Source organism: Colossoma macropomum, unplaced genomic scaffold, assembly GCF_904425465.1.
Source record: "Colossoma macropomum unplaced genomic scaffold, Colossoma_macropomum, whole genome shotgun sequence".
Taxonomy (NCBI): domain Eukaryota; kingdom Metazoa; phylum Chordata; class Actinopteri; order Characiformes; family Serrasalmidae; genus Colossoma; species Colossoma macropomum.
In genome coordinates, this window is record NW_023494808.1 from 19,507,401 (window position 1) to 19,530,747 (window position 23,347).

Consider the following 23,347-nt stretch of genomic DNA (forward strand, 5'->3'; position numbering starts at 1 on the left):
GTAGGCATTCATTTTGTGCAATGACATCTGTTCTAGTGGTCATATCATACGCTGAGTGGCCTCTTTCATGTAGGACCCCATTTGTCAATGTAAAGTAGATTAAGCATCTACAAAAAAATGTATCCAAGCTTATACGTTAATATTTTTCTTATTATGCAGGTCCAAATCATGATCCCTAAGCTTTTGTTCCTGTGACCCAAAATATTTTTCCATTTGATGCTTGTTGATGTACAACCTAAGTGACTTGTAAAGTGTAAGTGAATTGCATAAAAGTAGCAAAACACAATAGTATTTGCCTTAAATAATAATATTTATTTCATTATTGCATGTGACTATCCTTTCTCAACACAAATAAAATGTACATTCAACTAAGATACTTTAAATGATCTCTTAATAGCATTATAGCATCACAACGAACAGTATATGACATTTGTACAATGGAAGACACAGCATGTTCAATCAGATCTTGCAAATATTTAAAATATATATATATCAATATATCAACCCTTTGATACTTGAAAAGTATGTGTATATATATATATATATATATATATATATATATATATATATATATATATATATATACGTACATCTCCAAGAACACTGTTTTAGGTTCCATAAAGCAAAGAAGAAAGTTGCAAAAGTTGGCAGAAAGAAATGTACAAACAGCATTAACAGCATATAGTCAATCTCTGTAAAATCTTTCAACAAATATATTAACAGAGTCTTTATACATTTGGTTCCTCTTTGTAAACTAATTCGCTTTGTGTGTAAATATTGCATATAAAGAGGGTGAATGGATGGTACCTAGAAGCGGGATCTCCCCTAGAATCCTAAAATCAAATTACAGATCAATTTACAGAATTACTTAATAAAGTGCCTTCAGGTCACGTGTCTCTCTTTTTGCAGGCCTATTAAAAAAGAATCTATGGTGTGGGAATATATCTACATTAGTGCTATGCAATACTAAGCATTTTTCAGCAGTACAATTTGAAAAACATCTCATTTTTTTGTTTGTTTGTTTACTTTGTTTTGCCATTTACTTCAGAGATTATGTCCTAATCCTTTTCAGCCGGAAGAGACCTGCTAAAGTTCCACTGACGAAAATGCTTCTCTAATAATAGCGTTGTACACAGTTTGCAAAGTTAGAGAGAGAGGGGGAAAAACACACTAAATGGAGAAAATAAGCCTAGTTGATTTGGTGCAGCTCTTAATCTGTGCCTCCCTAGGTTGTTTACTCTGTCCTCTTGCACAATGTAAGTGGGTTACGTGCTCTACATTCAAATGTGTCATGTGTTACAATCTAGAGTTGCTGCTGGCAGTAGCACTGTAGCATCACAGTATCATCGTGGCCAGCATCAGCCGCAGTCAACAACTGGCAGACCTGCTGTGAAGTGCCTGTGTTTCTACCCGTCGCTAAATTCACCAGGTTATCCCACTACCTGGTTTCACGCGCACAGCTATTTTCGCCACCACTGACATCACTGTCGAAGATACAGATGAGGATAACCAAGAAAGTGGAGGTATACAGGAGCAGCTATGGTGCGGTGGTCAAAAGGGAAACGTTAGCAGTGAATTCGGGCACCTATCTATAGTTATACCAAGCTAATCTTAACATTATAATACATTATACTGAATAGAACTCTATATAATTGGTCATAAAAATAATATTTATTCCTTTGTTATTCATCGTGAGGGTAGGCATTTATTGTTATGTGCAACAACCACATATATGTGAGTGGTACATTTTGCATATTTTTTCAAATTATCATCTTAAGTGGCCTCTTTTATATAGGAACTCATTAGTCGAAATAAATTAAGCTTCTATAAAAAATATAAACTAGATACGAGAGTTTCATATTTTATATATTTCTTATTATCTAGGTCCAAATAAGTACAGTTTTAAGTAAATCCTATATCGGTTGAGATAGTAAGGCTTTGGATTGGTCATGTAAGAACACTGAAATTTAAAAAAAACAAAAGAAAGGAAAAGATATCTGCATTACGTGTGAATTTCGTACATCGTAATAAACTGTATTTTCCTGAGGTAGGAGGTAGCAGTTTCTTGGGTCATTGTTGTTAAATGTCGTAAATTCTCACCGTAACTATTTGTACTAGGTATAAATAAATAAAACATTAAATATGTACCTTTGTAGAGGTTTCTCTCTATAGTAAGTAAATATTACAGATTCTGGGCTTGGATTTTTGGGGGTGAAGGAGGAAGGTGGCTGTACTCCAATCAATACTCCAGAGTCAACCAAATATAATAAAGGTGTTATAAACAACAACAAAAAAGTATACAACAAACATGAGACAACTTTGTGACTGTCGTCACCTACAAAGCAGCAATTTGCAGTTCCTGAAGGACCGAGCGGGCCGTGAAGTCCCTGTATACGGAGGTGTCCATGTTTAAAGTGGCCAGCCTGGAATTGGATCACGACTTTAGCGCTCGGGAACTCAGGCAAAGGGTGAGGGGTCGTAGGTTAAAGTTCATTTACAGCAGCATAGTTCAGCCACGGCAGCGGCGGCTGTCTCTAGTCACGGGTTTCCGTTACCCCTTCCTGCAGTCCCAGGATACAGTTTGAGGAAGTTCGAAGAAGATCCATCGGAGAAGATCAATCTGAGAGCAAGAGAAAGACAAGACAAGATGGTTAGAAGATGCATTCCTTCCTTAAACTAGGGATGCAGAATAATATCAGGATCATATTTGTATTGGCAGATTACTCCAGAAGAGCAGAACATTAGATGCTGTGCTACGATATCTGTATTCATATCTGTATTTAAAATTGTAACCCTATAGAAATAACTGTTACATTAATCCAGGTAGATGTAGTCCCTATATTTTATAAATGTTTATGTATCACCATAAGCACCGGCACTGGCAGATAGGTGCATGAAAAATATCGGATATCAGCAACGGGCCACTATTTCCATACGGGGCTTCCCTACCTTAAACCTTACGGTACGCCCACCAACTCAACATTCTCCAACAAAACACCAACAAACCCAAACATTAGGTTGGTGTACCATATCTGATATGAGTGTTAGAAATGTTCTAGAATGTTCTTCTCTATTTATACTAGTTTATTTGACCTGTCTGTTCTTTTTCTGAAACAGTATAAAACCAGCTAGCAAGATAAAAGTGCTAGTATTTGGGGAATGTTGGGTCATAGTGCCATGGCTTATAGGTAACATTACAAATAAGTCTAAATGGACAATGCAGCTTAAGTAGAACCCACTATTGCTGCAATCCAAGTTCGACTCTCAGGTACCATAGGTTTATACTGGAGTATCTTTCCGTCGTACATTAAGGGCCAGACCTCTTGGCCTTTTGTTCTTGTTTGTGCTGCTTGATTTGCATCTGGGCCTCAGCAAGAGGGAAAGTCTCTAGAAGCTCAGTTTTCCCATCTCATTTGACCCCCCTCCTTACCCACTGCAGGCCTCACGCTGTTTCTCTCTCTTTCTCTTTTACTCAAACATTACTAAATCACAACCTGAAGGCTTAATCCCTGAAAGCCATTTCAGTTAGCACTCACATTCAATACCATATCAACATAACCTTTGCCTACTGTTAGCTTCTCGTAGGAACAGGCAGTGTATGGCAGGGATTAACCCTTCATGCACAGTCATGTTTAAACCCAGATAAAATGGAGGGGGGGTTGGGGGAGCAAGTGAGAGGAGCTTGCAACAGCCTTGACCAGCTCCTGTCTACCACAGATGGACTAATCCCAATATAATTCCATTATAATCCTGCTGGAATTACAGTCACCAACTAAAGGAATGGAGGAAATCTTTAGCTCCGGCTGGAGGGGGTCACGGGCTTGAGTGGTGGTCCCGCAGGGCAGTAATTACATAATCTGACAAATGAGGAGTAAAATGACTGCACAGACCATCAGGCAAACCCCGTAACTTTACAGGGGAAAACAGACTAAAGGAGTTACAAGCTGCAGGGCCGTGGACACATCCAGACCTCGCAGGCAGTGCACAAGAGGGGAAAATCCATCGTCCTTACTTACGCAAGTAAACATCAGCTTTGCTCTCTGAATGTCTCATTTTATTTCTACTTTTATTTATTTACGTCCTCTTTATGTCTCTTTTGAACAGCGTCATGTCTTCCTATTTTTTTTGTTACGCAGCCTTTTCCTATTTTCTGTTTCCAGTCAGCGACTGTACCCATCGTAACAGGTCTGCGGGAGTGGCTGACGCAGCATGTTTGGGGGCCATTTTGGTTTATGTGTCCTCACACAGCAGCCTAGACATTAATCCATGGTCCTGGGAGAGAGCAAGGTATTGTAACGCTGTTCACTCTGAAGTGTCTCGTCGGCCTTAAAGGGGCACATAAAGCTGGTTCAAGCCCCATGGGACAAGCATTCTCCTTCGCAAAAACTGCTGATGGCTCAAAATGGAAGAAAACAGGGCCAAGAAAGATATGGCGATATTTAGTTAACCCAAGCCCATAACCCTATTTCTCAGGCTTGCTCTTGTTTCAGAGGATGGATATCCACAGACTTAGTTCAAGGGCAAAAGGAGTTAATGGTGCATTGATGGGAGAGAGAAAACTTGGGGAGGGGGCTATGATGAGAAGAGAAACAAGGGACTTGCACAAAACTGTTCAAAGTCACTTATGTACTCGTAACAGCAAACTGTATAGCAATTACTGTGTAATTGCTTGGCCATCCCTAAGCTTCCATTCCCCTTCCCCCACTCAACCTACACAGCCACATGTTTGTTTTCATCAACTATTCACCTCTCTATATCTATAATTAGTCTGGGTATGTACAGGGTTCCAACACTGATCATGATACACTCCAAGCCCACGTACTGCACCTTAACAAGAGGTTTCCTCCACAATACCCTGTATTTATTGCCCCCAGTCTGTGTTGATTTGTCAGTGTAGGAATAATTATATACTTGGCATTCCAGGAATCCCAAATCCCATATTTATTATGATGCCTGGAATTGAATAAGCATGAGCACCCACTCATTTAAAAACACCTTTAGAAGTGACACTGACCAGTGAGTGCACTTTCCAGGGCCTTACTGAAATTGAACCAAAATTGAGACTTATTTTTATTACAACAACCACATCCCGCAAATTATGCACAAGCTATCCCGAAAGGCATCAAAGCCACCAAGCGCCACTTTTACAAACTCAACACCAGAACCTCTGTCCAGACAACATACTCTGCTGTGCTAGAATAGCTTTACGAGTTGACTCTGCCTCCTTTTTTGTTACTGTAGTGCATGACATTTCGTGTTAGTCTCATGCTAACAAGAAATGCTGGAGGGTCTGGGCTACAGTAAGTGGTGGACTAGAGTGTTGGAGGAGAAGGAAGTCACGCTATGATGGACTAGCACACGCACAGCATGAAGTAGCATCTCTGCTAATATAAGCCATGATGGATAAAGATGTCACAGAACCCCCAGCTGTGGAGTAAGAGGCCATCTGGGTCCTCCAGGAATCACACTGTGCAGTGGGCTTAATGAAGGTTCTAGAATGAAGAGAAACAAGAGGATCAAGTCCTCATCTGTTTTGTATGGTAGCAGCAGGTCCCAAAGCTAGAGAAACCTTTGGTTAAGGAAGTGAATATTTACCTTCCTTGCTGTATTAGCTATGAGGTCCATTTGAGGACAGGTTTGTTTTGGACCTGCAGGAGCTTGAGCGTGTATGTGTGTGTAAATGCCCCTCATCCGCCTCGAAGCAAGCTGCTGAACAATGTCTAATCCCCCTCCCTCCCTCAAGTGTAATCTCCTTCTCCTACCCGAGCTAAATGTGGGTAACGTTGACGGTGTTGCCGTGGTTATCTCAGGCGGGAACATCCCGGCCTAGTTTAGCCCATGGGGCTCTGTGGGGAGGAGAGTCTGAATGCCCAAAGACTCTTTCAGGTGAGTATTTCTGGGGATATCACAACACAGTTGATGGTAAACACTGGGTTACTGGGTTCTTCGGCTGGGTTATGTGTTATGCTTTGATCTCTCTAAGCAAAAGGAGTTCTTTACAAGTCAAATATAATTGTACTATTGTCTATATTTAAAAAAAGGTTATATGACTATAACATAAGTGGAATTTTGTTTGAAGATAGAGCAAGTTCTCCATCATAGAGAAGAAATGGTTCTTCAAGTTGTCATGGTTCTTTATAACCACTGCCTTCATCAAAGAATCCTTGAAGAAACCATTTTTAATGGTGTAGGTTTATAGGGACCACTGACAAAACAGAAATGTCTGTCCAAAAAAAAAAAAAATCCATCTCAAATGCAGGGCATCAATATGCCCAGCATGACTGGAAACTCTGACACATGCGCTAGCCACTAGCAGCCACAGTTAAGCTAGCCCTCCCTCCCACCATTCCCCACTGTCAGTCAGTCCCTCAGCCAAACAGTGCTAATGGAAATGAATGGAGCTAAGACAACAACAATGTGAGGGAGGGAGCGAAAGAGGGAAGTGCGCTAGGGAGAGCAAAGGAGGACAGAATAAGTGTGGATGGGAAACGTGAAGGAAAGTGAAAGAGAGAATCAGCAGGTAAACAACAGGTCAAAATGGGTTTAGAGCACTGGGGAGGAGTATGTTTTTGAAAGAGACAGAATGAAAGAGAATGTGCAGCAGACGATGAGACAGTACTGCTCTTAGGCCAGGAGTGAGCGAGTGCCATGAAACCTGATCACCTCTATCCAAACATACTAACTGGCTGTATGTTTGCGTGTGCTTATGTCTCCTCCATATATCCATAGGCAGTTCAAAGTCTCTAGCACAGTTTAAAAGACTGCACTGCAATCACTCGAACCTTTCTTCTTTCTGTCCATCACAAATGCATACACCCTCTAGACTGTATTTCCCAGAATCAGTATCATGTTACTAGCCAGGTACATTTGCATTTGACTTTGTCTTGCTGAAATCAGTGTGTACATAAGGGTTATTCTCACGAAACATGACAAATACTGGGACCCAACCTGAAAAAAAAGAGAATGACTAAAGAATTTTCTTATTTTTGGATTACAAACAGCAGTGTTAAATAGTTAAGTAAACCTGAAAGAATTCACTGACTTCAGTACGATTTTCTCCAACATGGCTGAACAAATTCTTATTACTACAATTACTTTTTTCTGATTAAAAATAAACTAATACTCATTTCTCACTTTCACTTGTTATATTATCAGGCCTTCTTCAGTTTGCCTCCTTCTCTACCTCTCTGTCTCTCTTACGCTCTCTCATGCTCTCTCTCTCTCTCTCTCTCTCTCTCTCTAAGGGACGAACACTAGCCCCTGTCCTGGGGCCGGAGCAGATGGCGTGCTGTCATTAGTGTATTGTCTGTGCTGCTGCCGTGCCTGATAACGGGCCCGCAGTGAGTGCAGCGGCAGGTGCACTCACACATACCCCTCCCTGCCCCGGCCATCTGCCATACACTCACACAGGCCAACTCAAGGAGGCCTAAGATCCCTGAAAAAGAGAAGGAGAGAGCAAAACATAGAGCAAGAGAGAGAGAGAGACCAAACAGCCTCCTATTGACTCCACTAGGCTTTTAAGCCAAGTCTGAAAAACCTGATATCAAGACACACTCTGTCTCTCTCACTCTCTCTCTCTCTCTCTCTCTCCCCACTGGTTTCACTTCTTGGTTGTAAACAAGGTTCAGCCTTTCATTGCACGCCTTCCACTGCAAGCACAGTCAGAGGTAAATAACATGCATATGATACAAGGCTATATCAAGGGGCCATTTATTTTCAAATGACCTTAATAGTGTTTGAGCTGAAGGAGGCGTGGAAGGAGTTCAAAAAGCTAACCTTGGCACAAACAGCACAGCAAACTTTTTTCTTTGACTGTATAAGCTGTTAATAACGTACAAGCAGTTAAAATATCACTTTATGGTTCTAATAATACACTGTATGATCTCACAGAATGTTCCAAGAAGAGTTCTCTGTACACTCCTGATGTAAGTATCCATTCTGTGAATTTTCCAAAGTTTATTTTTTCCCCTCTGCTAGCAGTGATTCAGGGCTTGTGTAGCACCAAAAACAGCTCTTGGAATTCCTTAATCCAGCAGTCATATACTGACAGGCAGACGATAAATGCCTAAGCCTGCTGAGGTTTGTGTGTTTGTGTCAAGAACTTGCCCTTCAAAACTTTTTCCATGCCATAGAGCCGGCTGATACACCACTTATCAGCCCCTTATCTAAAAACCCCTAAAAACATCAGCAAAGACTGAGAAGTCAAAGAGAGTGGGTGCTTTGATCCTGACAAAGCCGCAGGCCACCATCAGCTTGTTACCCAACTGGGACCTTTGTGGCCAACGGCAAAGGATAAAGTTTAGTTTGCTATTCTTTTTCTTAAAAATCCTTCTCATTTTGTTGCTTTCAACTTGGGTTAATATCCCAGCATGGAAAGTTGAACGCAATTCAAAGTGATGTTACAGGGCTTGACAAATGTGCTTAACATTCTTTGATTCAGAAATCAACAAACTCAGTATTTGCCAGCACATTGTCTGAGTGTGTGCAAGAGAACAAGAGGTCTGCCAAGGAAAGAGAAAAGAGAAAGCAAGTCAGACAGAAAGAGAAAGGGTGGACTTATCCCTGAGGAAGATGCAAATAAAAACAAGTGAGTATTCGCTTCTCCCAGCAACCTTTACCCAGTCAGGCATTCCAAGCGTGAAACTTCATCAGTACCTGACGACGACCCATAAACAAACCGCTGGCTTGTTTTTTCCCCTCCAATGGCCACACACGACTCTCACATGGTCCCTCCCTTGTTCTCCAGGACTACCCGTGGACAGGGCTGCATGTTTCCATTTAAAAGATGAGGTGCAAACATTACCCCCTCCACTCCTTTCTCTCCCCAACCATTTTTCTCTCTCTGGCCTGACCCCAGTAAAGTAAGAGTTAAAACTCATTCGGTGTACACAAGCTCGCCCACCCTTTCGTGGTGTTAAGCCTACCAGCCACGGACGCCTTTTTAGCTGCAATAGGGCTAATTTTGGACCACAAGTTCCAGCAATGGACATGTTATAATACCGACACGAGGGAGGATGGAAACGATTTGAAGTACGTGCTGCAGTGCATGGCACGCTGTGCTGTGTGTTGAGACACATGCAAAAACAGCGTGCACCCCCAGGCACTTACATTATTCAACCCAGCATACTGTTAAAGCATGCAAGGAAAAAGCATTGCATTGCATACACCCACAGATCATTCAAGGTAGGCAAATGATCACACATGGTTTTCCTACTGGAGATTGCAGAGGGAGATTTGTGGACACAGTCCACCGGCTTTACTTAATTCTAAAAAAATGTAGCTGAATTCAGCTTAATGTAGACAGCAGTTATTATCCCTGCATTTATCAACTTTGCTCATACAGCAATATGATAAATGCAGGGATTCTGCTCTATGTGCAAACTTGACAAATGCAGGGATAATTCTGAAACTGACTACGGTCAGAATCAGGCTTTACTGCATTCCAAAACTGAGATGTAGATGAATTCAGCTTGATCCTGACAGCAGTAATTTCCAAAATCAGGCCATTCCTGCATTGATCAAGTTTATACAGCCACACACTGGCAGTATGGATATGGCTTCTCCAGGAAATCAAACCAAATACTGCATAATTATCATGCTGTTTGGCTCCGCATGATTAAGTAAAGGCACAGCTACTGGAGCAGTCGGACAATCTAACCGCCTCACAAAACGAAAACAGCGCTGTTCACGTGACCTCGAGCCTCCAAACAGCCTCACTTTCCCTGCACCCTTCGTCTAAGAATAGCGCTTTTCAATAATTCAATAACAGTCATAATGTCTGTGCACGCAGTAATAAAACGCAGGAATAAATACACTTATGTGCAAAAACAGTGCGATTTGTTCAGCTTCATCAGATTCAGCGAGTGCAAAGCGTTCACAATTCACTGTATCCTGCAGTGTCATACTTCCTACGCACTCGGGTTGTTTACCACTGCGCAGCTCCTGAGCTCGTCACGTTTGTCACGTTTCAGGTTCCTAGGAATTCCTCTGAATGAAAAACATGCCCTCATCGTCAATAACAAACTTTTCGACTCGCACAAACGGAGAAAAACGTCAGAAACCAACGTTGTGCTCTGTGCGTAATGAATTACATAATGCTACCGAATCCATTCCCAGCGGTGCTGTCGGATTAATTGCTTTCATATGTACTGTGAATTTATTCGTCAGGTTCTCAGAAAATTTCCATACGGCGATATTTTTGACTGGATCTACTTTTTCCTCATCTGGAAATGTTCTGCATTACTCTACGTACTCTCAAAAAACCAAACTGGCCTAAATAAATAAATAAATTAATTAATTAATTAATCATTTTTATTATTTATGTGCATACACATAAGAAAATGTATAATATACTAGTAACTAGTATAATAAACTAGTAACAAGTAAGTATGATAAACATCTTTGCCACTTCTGCTTTAAAAACATGATATTTCCTAATGAGCTGAAAGTACAGAACTGAAAAAATAAATATTTTACAGCTAAACTCAATCCAACTTTTAAAAAAGGAGACTTTGATATCTCCTTTGTCGTGACATCCTCCACTGCTTGCAGCTGGACCGTTACCCAACTTGCTGCATCACCTCTTAACTGCCAGCAGTTTGAACCATAACAAAACACACGTCAGCAGAACTCACCTTTTACAGTGGTCACTGTCTCCTTGAATCCCAGGGAAACATATGGGCTGGTATGTAATCCATTAATTCCTCCTTTGCAGCAACTGACAGTCTTGAAGCCCATCATATTTTCACAGTTCCCCAGCTCTCTGTTCTCCATGAGGTTTAAGGCGATATAGTTCAGACCGTTCTGGTACCCGGCCGAGGTCTCTCTGCACATGGGGCTGCCGTATTCCTCATCAGAACCTTCGCTGCTCCGAACCAAGACATTCTCAACGGAGGCAGAACTGTGCCGCTTGGAATTGTGGGCGAAGGAGGGAAACACAGGCGTAACAGTGGTGGTGGATGAGAAGGTCTCCGAGCTGTGCCGCCTCCGACCGTGAGGGTCGGCTCGGATCACCTTTGCCCCTCCGTCAGGGTCCACTGAGGTGCTGGGCAACAGGAACGCCCCAATACTTGGCATGCCTTTGTCACCTAGAGTGAGCCTCTTTACCCTGCTTGCGGGGCTAGCTGCATCACTTTCTCTATTCTCCGAGATGAAGGAGGGGGAGATGCGCGCATCGTCAAACTTCATCTCAGCATAATCATCTTCACCTGTGCCAGGCGGACAAGGAGAGCTTCTCTGCTCATCAGGGAAGTATGCCCCCTCCTCAGATGGGCATGGGCAGTTGGTGAGCTCAGGCATCTCATGTAAGGGACTAGCGAGGATTTCTCCTGATTTAGGGGAGTGTGAGTTGAGGTCAAGGTTCATGTAGTCAGAGAGGGGGGACCGCCGTCTTACGCTGTTGAGGCTGGGAGGTGAACCCTGGCTCTCCACCGATTCCGAGGGCAAGGAGTACTGGGTGGCGTCACCAAAGTCTATGTTGATATACTCCCCTGGGCTTTTGGGTTCACAAGGGAGGGGATGCTCGTTCATGCTTGGGAGCATCCTCAGAGTATCCAGAGATAATCTGTTGGGTCTGTTGACTCGTGCTCTATGTGTCAGTGCGTCAGTGCGGCTGTGCCTAAATGCGGGAAGGGTGGAGGGGCTGGTCAATGAAGGCCCAGCATTTGCGGCAGACATGGTGTAGTAGTTGGACTCCTCAGTTGGCCTATGGCTCTGTGGGCTCATTAAAACATATTGGTCCTCTTCTCTTTTAGGACCTTGATGTTTGTTAGACCGGCAGCTTAAGGAAGGAGAAGGCCGCTGGGCTGGCTCACACCCACCAAGGAAATAATCAGGTGGCGTGGGCGAGACATATGGATCAACAGGTGACATATTCATATACTCCCCATTTGCCACTCTGCCATCTGAGCTCTCCAGTGAGGACTTGGAGCCAGACCACATCTTCATGTAGCCACTGTCCTCCATGGAACTACCACTGGGGGAGTTTGTCGTGCCCCGGCAGCCCAGGGCCTGAGGGTGGGACCTGGGGTTGACGATCTGTTTGGGAGCTGAGACACTCATGGGGCTCATGGGCATGTAGTGGTCATTTTTGCTGCCTTGTGGTGCCACACCTGGTGTCATGGGCATGTAGCCATCATCACCTAGGTTACTGCTGGAGCTCCGGCTGGAGCCAATTTCAATGTCTCCATAATCCTCTGGGTATGAAACCTTTGGAGAGGCAGAAGGGCCAGAATGGCCATTTGTGTACACCGCCCTCATCAACATGTATTCGTCAAGTGAAGCTGATGACTGCTGAGAGGGTGCTCTGGGTTGTCGTGGTGTTGTGAGGGAGTATGTCCTCTTCCTATATGATTTCTCCAAGTCCAGCCTTTCTCTGCTGGAAGCCTGGTTCTTATTCAAGGAGTGGCTAGATGGATTGTCCATCATCATATAACCACAGAGATCACTGCCTTCACGGGAAGGGGGCGTGCCAGAGAAGGATGAGGGAGTATTGCTACGGTTTGATGGATTGTACCTCGCATCTCCTGGGCTGGATCCATAATCATCACATGACAGGAAGCCTGTGTCACTAGGCGACCCTGAGACAGAGCCACTGCAGCTGGAAGGTTTGTGTACTGCGGAGCCGTTCATGCTCGTAGAAGAGAGACTGAGTGGGCTTACAGCAGACGGAGGTGAATGAGACACAGGCATAGACATGGACATGGATCTACTGTGATGCAAGAGTGATGGTTCAGATGTTCGGCAGCCGACAGAAACCGTGTTGGACCTGCACATGTGGGTCCGGCCAGCAATGCAGGGGCTTCCATTCTCCGATATTGACATGGATACCGGACGCGCCATGGTGCCTTCGCCCTCACTGGCTGTGCGTATCCGACAGGAAGTAAACTTGGTGACAGGGGATGTGGCCGCCACACTGTCTGTCCTTGACCTCCTTACTAACCCTGTCTGACTGGGGGGCAGATTGTTTAAGTTCCGCCGGGTGGGTACAGATATGGGGTTTGAGCCTGATGACTGGCTTTTGCTGCGCGGTCTGAACTCTGACAACTCTTTCATGGCTTTCATAGCCTCCAAAATCGTCTCGTGTATGTTTTGCGCCACCACAGAGTCATCAGCCTGCATCCAAAGCTCCCCGGGTCCTGTGGAGGCAGACCTGCCCACCTCAATGAAGAAAAAGCTATCAGAATGGCCACATCGCCTGATGTTCATTAGCTGCAGACTGACAGAGGCAACCTCAGAGTTAAGTTTCACAAAGCTAATTGACCGGCTTGACAAACACAGCCTGTAAACTCCAGTGATATTTCTGGTCTGCCCAAGTCCCTTAGATTTCACATTCACTTGCCATACCTCTTTGTAGGCGGCATTCACCGGCGTAATCATACCGTAATTGCCCTCGTCGAAGCCCACCAGAGAGGATGCAGAATTGGAGACGGCGCTGTCGTACACTTTCCCCTCACTCATCACATCGGTTAGGACTCTGTACCAGCTCTCCTGCTCCTGCTCGTTTTCAGCAGCAACGGCGAAATATTCGTCCTTGGTGTAAAGAGCTATCAGGTGTCTGTGTTTGGCGTCGGCGCGCTTGTTTATGCTCAAACACGAGTCGAGAGGAATGACTCTTTTGGCAGCTGCTTTATTTCTCCATTTCTTCTCGCTCTCGTAGTACTCCAGCCGGGCTGTCAACCCATCGCTCTGCTCCTTCAGCACGAAAAACCTCCGGTGCCCGTGCTTCTGTTTCTTGAGGTATCCACTTTTCTTAACGTGGCTCGAGTTCATGTTGACATTTGGTAACGACGACCCTCCCGTTTGCGGCGGGCTCGCCATCCCTCGGACTTGAAAAAACAATATTCTGACCGACTTTGTGGAAGTGGATTTCCCCGCGCTGGACAAGAAAATCCAAGTAATGAGTGCGAGTTGCGCTCACTTAGTCGTGCAGAAGCAGCTCCGCGCTCTCTCCGTGAAAAGTTCACAGCAAAATAGCTCCTCTTTCAGAATGACTGAACTAAAGAGGAAAAACAACATGTGACGTTGCACTCACATCCCAGCTTTGGCCAGTGGAGAAAATACACAGTCATATAAGGCGGTGCGACCGTCCAGGCGGGGTGGGAGGGGGGGGCGTGCCTGCCAATCTGAGCCAACGGAGCTGCTCATTGGATTCATTGGTCGAGCGTGAAGATTTACGTTTGGATGGACGAGTAGGCGAGCGAGGCACTCGGCAAATCCCCCCTCCCCCGAACACAACCCGTCCTCTCCCCTCCCCTAATCCCAAACACAGCGCGAGGATGACACATTTTACTGTACATACGCAGTCTAAGGCAGTGATGCATTTCTCCGTCAGACTACCTAATGTCCATTTATAAAATGTCGATACCGTTACGGGCACGGGCTGTTCTCGAAAAGACAGCCTATCGTTTTTTTTCGACACGGTGGGACATTTTACTCACACACTTAAACGTCATTAAGACTAAGAAACTAACCCAGTTTGTCCTCAGTAGATACCTGAATCAAGTGCTGGTGAGCTAACGTTAATGACCGGAAGTGTTTTTAACCGTTTTAGCCAATATCTCGACAAAGTAGGACATGTTTCCATTTAGACAGGGTAAAAAAACAAGCTCAGAGTGGACCGTTAGACACGTCGCTCACTTAAAAAGGGGGATTCAGGTATCGTAACGAAATATTAACGTGTTAAAACAGTACACTCGTCTTTCTGTCCGGTTTTTCAGCTCAGTCAGAGACCGTCTCAACTTGTAAACAACAGTTGCGCGCGCGCGCGTTGCGTGTTTACGTAACGCGAATGACGTTCTGTGTCTACGCGCTCGGGTGTCCCTGTAGCGCTGTGGAGTTTTTTTTCCCACCTGTATTCCACGAAGGCCCCGCCTCCTGCGCGAGGATCGGCTGTTATCCCGCCTCCTATTGGCCAGAAGCGGCTCGCCTTCTGTGCGGGGATTGGCTAGAAGCTCAAACACAAACGCAGTCCACCTATCGGTGGGGGCTTGTCGGAATACGGGTGGGGACACTGGCCCTGCCTGCAGCGTTTCCGCCTGTGTATTTGCGTGTCAGCACTGTACCATTGATAACAAGTGCAGTAAAAGTCATTAAGATAAATTCGCGTATTTTCTTCTCTCAGGGCAGGAAATGGCCTTTATACGGCTTTGAGCTCCACGCAGTCTAACACGTATTTAAACGTGGCAATGACAAACCTCCAGTGCTCTGTAAGACAAGTCGTTTTGGAAATGACGATTTCGTTGTTTTTGTTTGGTCAGAACCTGATAATGGCCTCAGTTTCAGATACTTCCTATATACTATGCACTGCATACATCGTGGAACAATGGCGTCTACATTCAAGTACTGCATTACAGTATAGATCACTATATGATTGTTAAATCCATATTTTGTGACCTGTGTAGTGCACTACATAGGGAGTAGGGAGCCATTTGAGATTCTTGTGAGGCCCGTGGGCACCAGAGCCCCCACACACTCCAGTAAGGAGTAAACAAACAAAAAATACCTGAAAAATGAGATTAAACAACATTTCACGTTTATATGCACTTTTAGCAATGGTTAATAAATAAGTAAATATATATATATATATATATATATATATATATATATATATATATATATATATATAATATTAAAAGTTAATATAATAATGTGTGAAGTCTACATCATAACAATCTGTGCTTTTTATATAAGACTTGAAAAATCATTTCTGCCAATTTTTCAAGCCAAACTCAGTCATGGAAGGGTAAACGCAAACACCACCATCTAAAACATCCCATTTGAATGGCAAAAACAGACATCTATTATTCAACAACACTATAAAAATAAAAAAGAGGGGCCGGATAACATTTATGATTATTTATTTCATTTATTCAGCATTTTCTTGCATATTCCAAGGCTATTTATTCAAATGTTTACATGTGCAGTGGATTATCGCAGGTATTTGGGCCACTTAGAGCTTGTGGTCTAAGGCCCCCCAGGGCAGTCAGAGGCCCCTGGGCACTGGTAATCCATCCCTGCCCTTGGTTATTTCAGCAATGCGGTAATGTAGCCTGTTTTTTCAGTAATAGTATTTCATCTCTCCACAACAAGAGGACTCAAAAATAGCTCCCCCAACTGGTCATTTCTAGCCATCACATTAGGACCCAATGGACTCCTTGACCTGGAGGTTGAAAACAACCTTTGCCTGGCATGACAGTGCAGTCTATTATCATTACTGCAAAACAAACCAGTTGTAAGGTGCCTAAGCTTTGTGTCTGTGAATTATTAAATGTTTAAAAGATGGACAGTGTTGTTGTAACCCAATATAGTTTTAATATTATCCCAGATTAAATGAGTTACAGATGCTTTGGTTATGCTTAGTGTCTGAACTGAAGTGGCATAACAGTGGTGGGGGGGCATCATATATTAATAGAAGTATTAAGCAGGTGGAATATTAATTAGCACTGTCAAGCTACCACTATATTTTTGCCTCATTTGAAATATGCTTATTTAAAGGTCCAGTGTTGTTGACAAGTGATTAATGGAGTCTGGTAAACTCACGGCATGCTGGCGAACAACAAACTTGTTTTTGACATGCAGATGGCTTTGTTGCCAAAAGTTGTTTGTTGATTTTCCATATTAAGGAGCCATGGTATTCACCTTAGTCATCCCTCATTTACAGTGCCTGTTTGTGTGTGATGGACGTCCACCGTCTGTTTGCTGTTAACTGATCTGGAGATAATCTGATGATGTTTAGATGTCACTGTACTGGAGCAGAAACCATTGTATTGCTCCAAAGATTCACTAATAAATCCAGACCCGAGAGCATCCCGCTGTAGCCCACTGCCGGATTTGGTCCCCTAAAGAAGATTAGTGTAAACAAAAGCACTGATCTGGCTAGGCGAGATTTGGGGGCCACAGACCCCCTTCTCTGAAATGAGCAGCTGTCTATTGTGGTATTAATACCCACCTCTCTCTCACACACACGTACACAGATTAAATAAGATAGTATTGGGGTATCTTGGCTGTTGTTGCTGATGTTGTTTTTGATCGTACATGTTATTTGGACATCTGCCTGTTTTATCTGTTTTTGCCCCCCGTGTGTTAAATCAAAGGGGGCTTAGCCCAAACAACAACATGTGTTAGCGTCACTAATCTTATACAATGGAGAAAAAAGCAAATAGCCTATGGTGACGGCTTAGGAACAATACAGCTACTCAGGCACGGCACGGTAGGCCACACTCTGGATGCTAAGCCAATGTAGGCCAGCACACTCCATGTGCAATTGCTTAGCCACTTTTTTACAGTACTGTTTTCCTAAACAGTGCTGTCCAAAGGGGATTGGCCACGCTTGATTTGTCAAAACAGCCATTAAGTACAAGTTATTTATTTTTCAGGAGGAAATTATATGTAAGATCATCCATAAGACACATGCATAAGGAAGGGGAATTTCAAAGGAAAATAAATGTAAAATGGAGTACAAAATTGATTGAAAGATGAAGTGAAAATGGGACTCCTAACTGTTCAAGGCCTGGTAGACCACCAAAATTGTCATCATCAGAGAAAGAGTACTTAAAGCTTTCATCTTTAAGAGAGAGGAGAAAATCAAGCTCCACTCTTGTTTCAGACCTGAAAAAATCCACAGGTGTTTCTGTCCATCCTTCCACTGTGAGAAGACAACTCAACACTGAGTCTGAAAGGATGTGTAGCTGTCAAGAAGCTGTCTGTGAAAAAAGCAAATAGACAAAAAGGAAATAGTTGTTTCTAATAAAGTGGCCAATGAGTGGAAGCACAAAGCAGGTATTTATTTTTCAAATAAAGTGGATGGACTTGGCAAAGATGTAAACTTTCAAAGAAAAACTGTAGAACAGAGGTGCCAAAACTTTTTTTCCTTCAGTGATCAATGTGCAATGTTTGTGGTGCTCCAAAAAGACAAAACAATGTAAAAATACAGGTACATTTCAAATGAAGTTTTTAATTGTGTAATCATATTACACACCGTTTTGTTGCTTTACTTCATGAATACAGTTTTAAAAGGAAAATATTAATATAAAGAGTTATGGTATATATTGGTTCCCACAGGATAAGGGGGTAGGGTTAGGTTAACTTTCTGGTGGGCCATAATCAAACGTCCCAACTTGGGGCAGCCCAAAAAATAAAAATCTGGTTCTGACCTTTAGGCCTGGTGTAAATGTACTATGTATAAGACAATCCAAAATAGACACTGATGTTTCATAGTCTGACCGAAAAAATTAAAAAATAGCCTAGCATCCTTGGACCCATAGGAACATCTCTTTATTAGAGGATTTTTTTATTATTATTATTATTTTTATTATTCTTTTAATATAATGCCTCAAACAAGTGGAATCAGTTTATGTTTGCTTTGGATTGGTGAGGCCTAAAGTGCCAGCTGTTAGACTGAACTGTAGGACCTCTTGGGGCACTCGCTGACCCATCCTTTACACAACAGCACACAAATAGCACCAGTACTGACTCTAAAAAGAGCCCACACTTTACAAACGAAGAGGATGGAAACGGTGACAGCCAGAAAGAACTGGAAGTCACTGGTGAAACCTCAGCTATGACCTACCCACCTACACCACCGTGCACAAGTGTGGAATCATCTGTCATGTTAATAATCTTAGTTTGTTTTTTATGTTACAAACTAGAAACCGGAAGTTATTTTTGGTTGTTTTGTTCTATACTTTAATTTATCTTGGGAACAAAAAAAAAAATTAAATATGAATTAAACTAAATTATGAACAACATATTATTATTTCTTTTCAAATATGAGGTATTCTGAGTATAAATTCATTATCAATGTTCTACAGCTCTGGTTATCATTCTACAATTTCTTAATTTTTATAGCTTCCTATGCAGCAATTGAAACTGCTAGTAAAATACCAGCATTATGCTATGCGTGTATAAAAAATACTCTGATTGTATATTTTAAATATAGTTTTAAAACACTCATTCCAAACCTTTGGACAGTGCACAAAATGACACACTGGGCTAATGATATATGCAGACACAACTGTTGTTGTCAAAGGGTTTGATGATCCACTCTAGGCAGCGAAAAGCATTGTAGAAAAATAAAAATAAGGCTTGCCTGATTTTAATATTGTTATCTTCATATGACTTTCTATGAAATTTAAATTTGAAATTAACAGATTTTGAAGCACAGTTCTTTTCCTTTTTGTGAATTCAACCAAAGATTAGAATGTCATTCCTATAATAAACAGACTATATAGTAAATAGAATATATAGTCTATATAGTAAATGCTGCTACTATATCACTAGTACTATACTGTAGTACTATCACCATAACGCTATTACTATAGACTATACTGCAATATTATTACTCTAACACTACTACTATAGACAATACTGTAATACTATGACTAAAACACTACTACTACAGACTATACTGTAATACCATTACTATAACACCACTACTATAGACTATACAGTAACACTGCTATTATAATACTACTACTACAGACTACACTGTATTAGTATGACTATAACACTATAACTATAGACTATACTGTGATACTGTACAATACAATATATATATTGTATACAATGTCATAATACTTGTACTATTTTATATACTATAACACTATACCACTACAATACTACGCACTATACTGTAAAGGAACTACTATAGACTAGACAATACTGTAATACTACTACTATAATACTACTAATATAGACCATACTGCAATACTACTGCAATATAATACTATTATAAACTGTACTATAATACTATAACACCACTACTATAATACCACTACCACTACTATTGACTATTGGCATTTTGCCATTTTAAATATTTCATTGTTACTATTCAGTTATGTACACAGCTGTTCATTAATGCTTTGGGTATATTTTTCCTCAGTACTAGGCTCCTCAAAGATCTTCCTTACGTAAATTCTTCCTTGGTATGAAGAGGAGGATGATTTGACACTTACTCTTTTGGCCCAAAGGTGGTTTAAATGCCTGAAAGGTTCACTTTATCTCAATTTATCAGTTTTGCAGTTTTCACAAATAAATATCTAAACAGCTTTCTATCTTTCTATATAATATTTTATGTTAATTAAACCAGCAAAGCAAACATGCTCATTTAATTAGAACATTTTGAAAATCTAGGTCTCCCAAAGGATTGAAGGACTGTGCAGTATCACTCTAAAAAGCAAAGCTTGAAGAATGCTTTTGACATAAAAGAACAGTTGGAGAGACCTTGACGAGAGAACATTGAGCACCACAAGAACATTCTTTAAATCCTGATGCAGCAGGTTCTTTACCTGTTATCATAACAGGAGACATATTAATCCTCAGAACTCACAGTTAGCAGTGGTGCCAACAAAAGCATGATGCAAGTTTATAGTGTTATCGCTTTGTTATAGTTACAGTAGTCAGTATACAGAATGTAAATCCAATCTAAATGTAATTATGTAACTAAGTGATAAATTCTCTAATTACATAAATACATTTAAACAGTATGTATAGCAAAAAACTGTAATAACTAAACTTAATATCCCACAGTGCTTTCACTCTCATACTGCACAGAATACTACACATGATGCAGAATGCATTAGACAACCTTCCTGAGTGCATTCAGTGTATGTAGCCAAAGGCCTTATTTGTTTTCCTGTTTTCCGACATGTTAATCAAGGAATATAGCGGAAAGCTTTACATTCCTGTGTATATTGAACATATACATATATGAATGTATACTGATAATAAATCTCCTAGACGTCTCACAGACTTCAGCTCTGAGTAGCTGGAGTAGGGTCAAAGACATGCTCTCAAATCCTTTAAAGCACCCCAAGCTAAAAAAATAATCACAAAAGAGTGGTCTGCATGGAGGTTCTCTTAGCCTAGCTTAGCTTAGAAATCAACAAGGCTGTTTCTGATATCTTGCAAGTCCATTAAGAGCAGATGGAGGGATGTTCCCTGTGGACTGTTTTCCTTAATGGTATTATTAAACCTGCCCAATGCCCCAGCCCCCCACTCTCCAAAAACAATGCAGCTGAGACAGCTCCTTCCTACTGCTGTCACTAGCATGTTTGTTTTTCATATCACTTCTGTCACTTCTGACTTTCAGAAAAGTCATAAGAAGTTATATACACATTTCTTCAAAGGTTCTTTAGTGAAGAAAATGGTTCTATATAGAACCATGAACATTCAAAAAACCCGTTTGCATGATTAAAGGTGTCTCTTCATCATTAAATGGTTCTTCAGATTGATGGAGAATGTGTTGTATATGGTTTTATATAGAATCTTTTTGAAAAGGGTTCTATATAGCACCCAAAAGGGGCTCTGCTATGTCAAGATTTTAACAATAGAAGAACTCTTTTTGGTGCTATATAGAACCCTTTCAAAAAAGGTTCTATATAGAACCATAAACAACCATCGATCTGAAGAACGCTTTCATGATGCAAAGAAACATTTTATTATTCAGAAGGTTCTTTGAGTGTTCTTGGTTCTATATAGATCCATTTTCTTCTGTTTGAAGTGTCTGTTTTAAAAGTGTAGTGTGGAAACATGTTTGTTCACTGGGTGAGGGCTGGGGCAGCAAGTGCAAGCTAGGAGTTTTATTGTTTTCCATATTAAAGGCATGAAGAGAAACCACAAACAAACAAAAAAAAACAAGAAAATAAACAGAGTAACCAAAAATGACTACTAAACAAGGTACAATGAAACAGAAGAGAACAGATTATAAAATACTAGAGATGCAAAATCAGAATCTGCGAACACAGAACAACAGCAAGGAACAGGACAAACACAAGAAGTATAAAAACTGGAAGAAACAAATGAGGAATACCTGGGAACAATTGCCGGGCAGGGTAAATGATCAGACACAAGGGTGGGGCAATACCAAGGGGCGGAGCAAGGGAGGAGCAGGAAAACCAAAACAAAAACAAAAGCACATGGCCATAGACATGAGGGAAGGTAAACAAGAAGAAAAAACTGACAAAGGAAGGCAAACCAAGCAAGGCAACACAGGATGCTTCAGATAGCTTCTGACGTCCTGATGGGTCAGCTTTGGCCTGCGGGTCTCACTTTAGACAGCCCTGCTGACCATGACCTTCATAATACTCATGCTCAGTTTTAACTGTGCTGATTTATCCATGCAATTCATATGATGTTAGTGGGTGTGTATTAGCTTCCATTGCTTATTAGCTACATGATTCTTGAAGATAATGCAAAATTAAACAAACGTATTAACAAATTAAACAACTTGTTAGGAAGGTTGGCTCTGTTGTTGGAGTCAAGCTGGACTCTTTGGAGGTTGTGGCAGAACAGAGGATGCTCAACAAGCTGTTAGCCATCTTGGACAACACCTCACACTCCCTGCATGCTACACTGGATAAACAGAGAAGCACATTCAGTGGCCGACTGTTACAGCTGCGCTGTGTTAAAGAGCGCTGTGTGAGATCTTTCTTACCCACTGCTATAAGGCTCTATAACGAGTCCCCTTACTGCAGAGATGGTGCTGATCTCCTGCTGTCTGAACTGTACTGAACCACATCACTATATCACCTCTCTTGTTAATACACACTGTGCAATATATCATAACCTCTACTGTAATGACACTATCACTGTGCACTTTAGACTGTAAATACTGCTGCTATTCCTAGGTATGTTTATACTCATTGTGTTGTAACTACCTCATACCACTTAGTACAAAACCTGCTCTCATGTAAATACAACAAATCTGTCTTATATGCTATGTAAATATGCAAATAGATATATGTTTATTCCTACTGTCTCATATTTTAACTTATGTTTATTTTTTATTTCTGCCTAATTTATGTATATTTTTATTTCTACCTTTATTTCTGCCTAATATATGTAAGTTTATGTGCAATTATGTGTCTTGCCAGTTCTATCTATTTATCTAAAAATGTTTTCTCCCCAAATTAGTTGGGGTGGGGGGTTCTTAACTTCATATTCGGCTGAAACATCCAAACCACTGAATTCTACACAACATAATTCAATAAACAAGTGGGTTACATATTTTACATACAGCGCAGACTCTGATAAAGATAGTATGCAACGCAGCTCCACTGACAAAGGGGCAAGCGTGTCAGGATATTTAAGCACAAAATGGGGCCAAGGACTGAAATAGAAAAGCTGGGTAAGAAGGTCTGCTAGTTGGTGAAGTTCAAGAGCGCCGAGTTGTTTGATGGTTTGCTGCATACATTCCCAATCCAGTCCACAATCAAGGGCAGCCTGGCTCAGGTGTAGCTACTAGGACACAGAAAAACATCTAATGGGGACAGAATGACTCTTCAGTGCCCCTACAAATAAAATACAGATGAGACAGCTTCTTCCTATTGCTGTTCAGTTGTTTCCTTCT

General features: G+C 41.6%; 1 protein-coding gene across 1 annotated transcript; it reads right to left on the minus strand.

Moving 5' to 3' along the window:
* Window positions 1-1,755: 1,755 nt before the first annotated feature.
* irs2a (insulin receptor substrate 2a) lies at window positions 1,756-14,061 on the minus strand. The gene is made up of 2 exons (XM_036557852.1): window positions 10,635-14,061; window positions 1,756-2,620 (listed from the first exon to the last, which is right to left on the minus strand). The coding sequence occupies exons 1-2, from the start codon at window positions 13,816-13,818 to the stop codon at window positions 2,616-2,618; spliced, it is 3,189 nt and encodes a 1,062-aa protein (XP_036413745.1). The 5' UTR covers window positions 13,819-14,061; the 3' UTR covers window positions 1,756-2,615.
* Window positions 14,062-23,347: the final 9,286 nt, after the last annotated feature.

Excerpts from the sequence above, each read along its gene's own strand:
- irs2a (XM_036557852.1), bottom strand. The coding sequence starts at position 13,818 with ATGGCGAGCCCGCCGCAAACGGGAGGGTCGTCGTTACCAAATGTCAAC.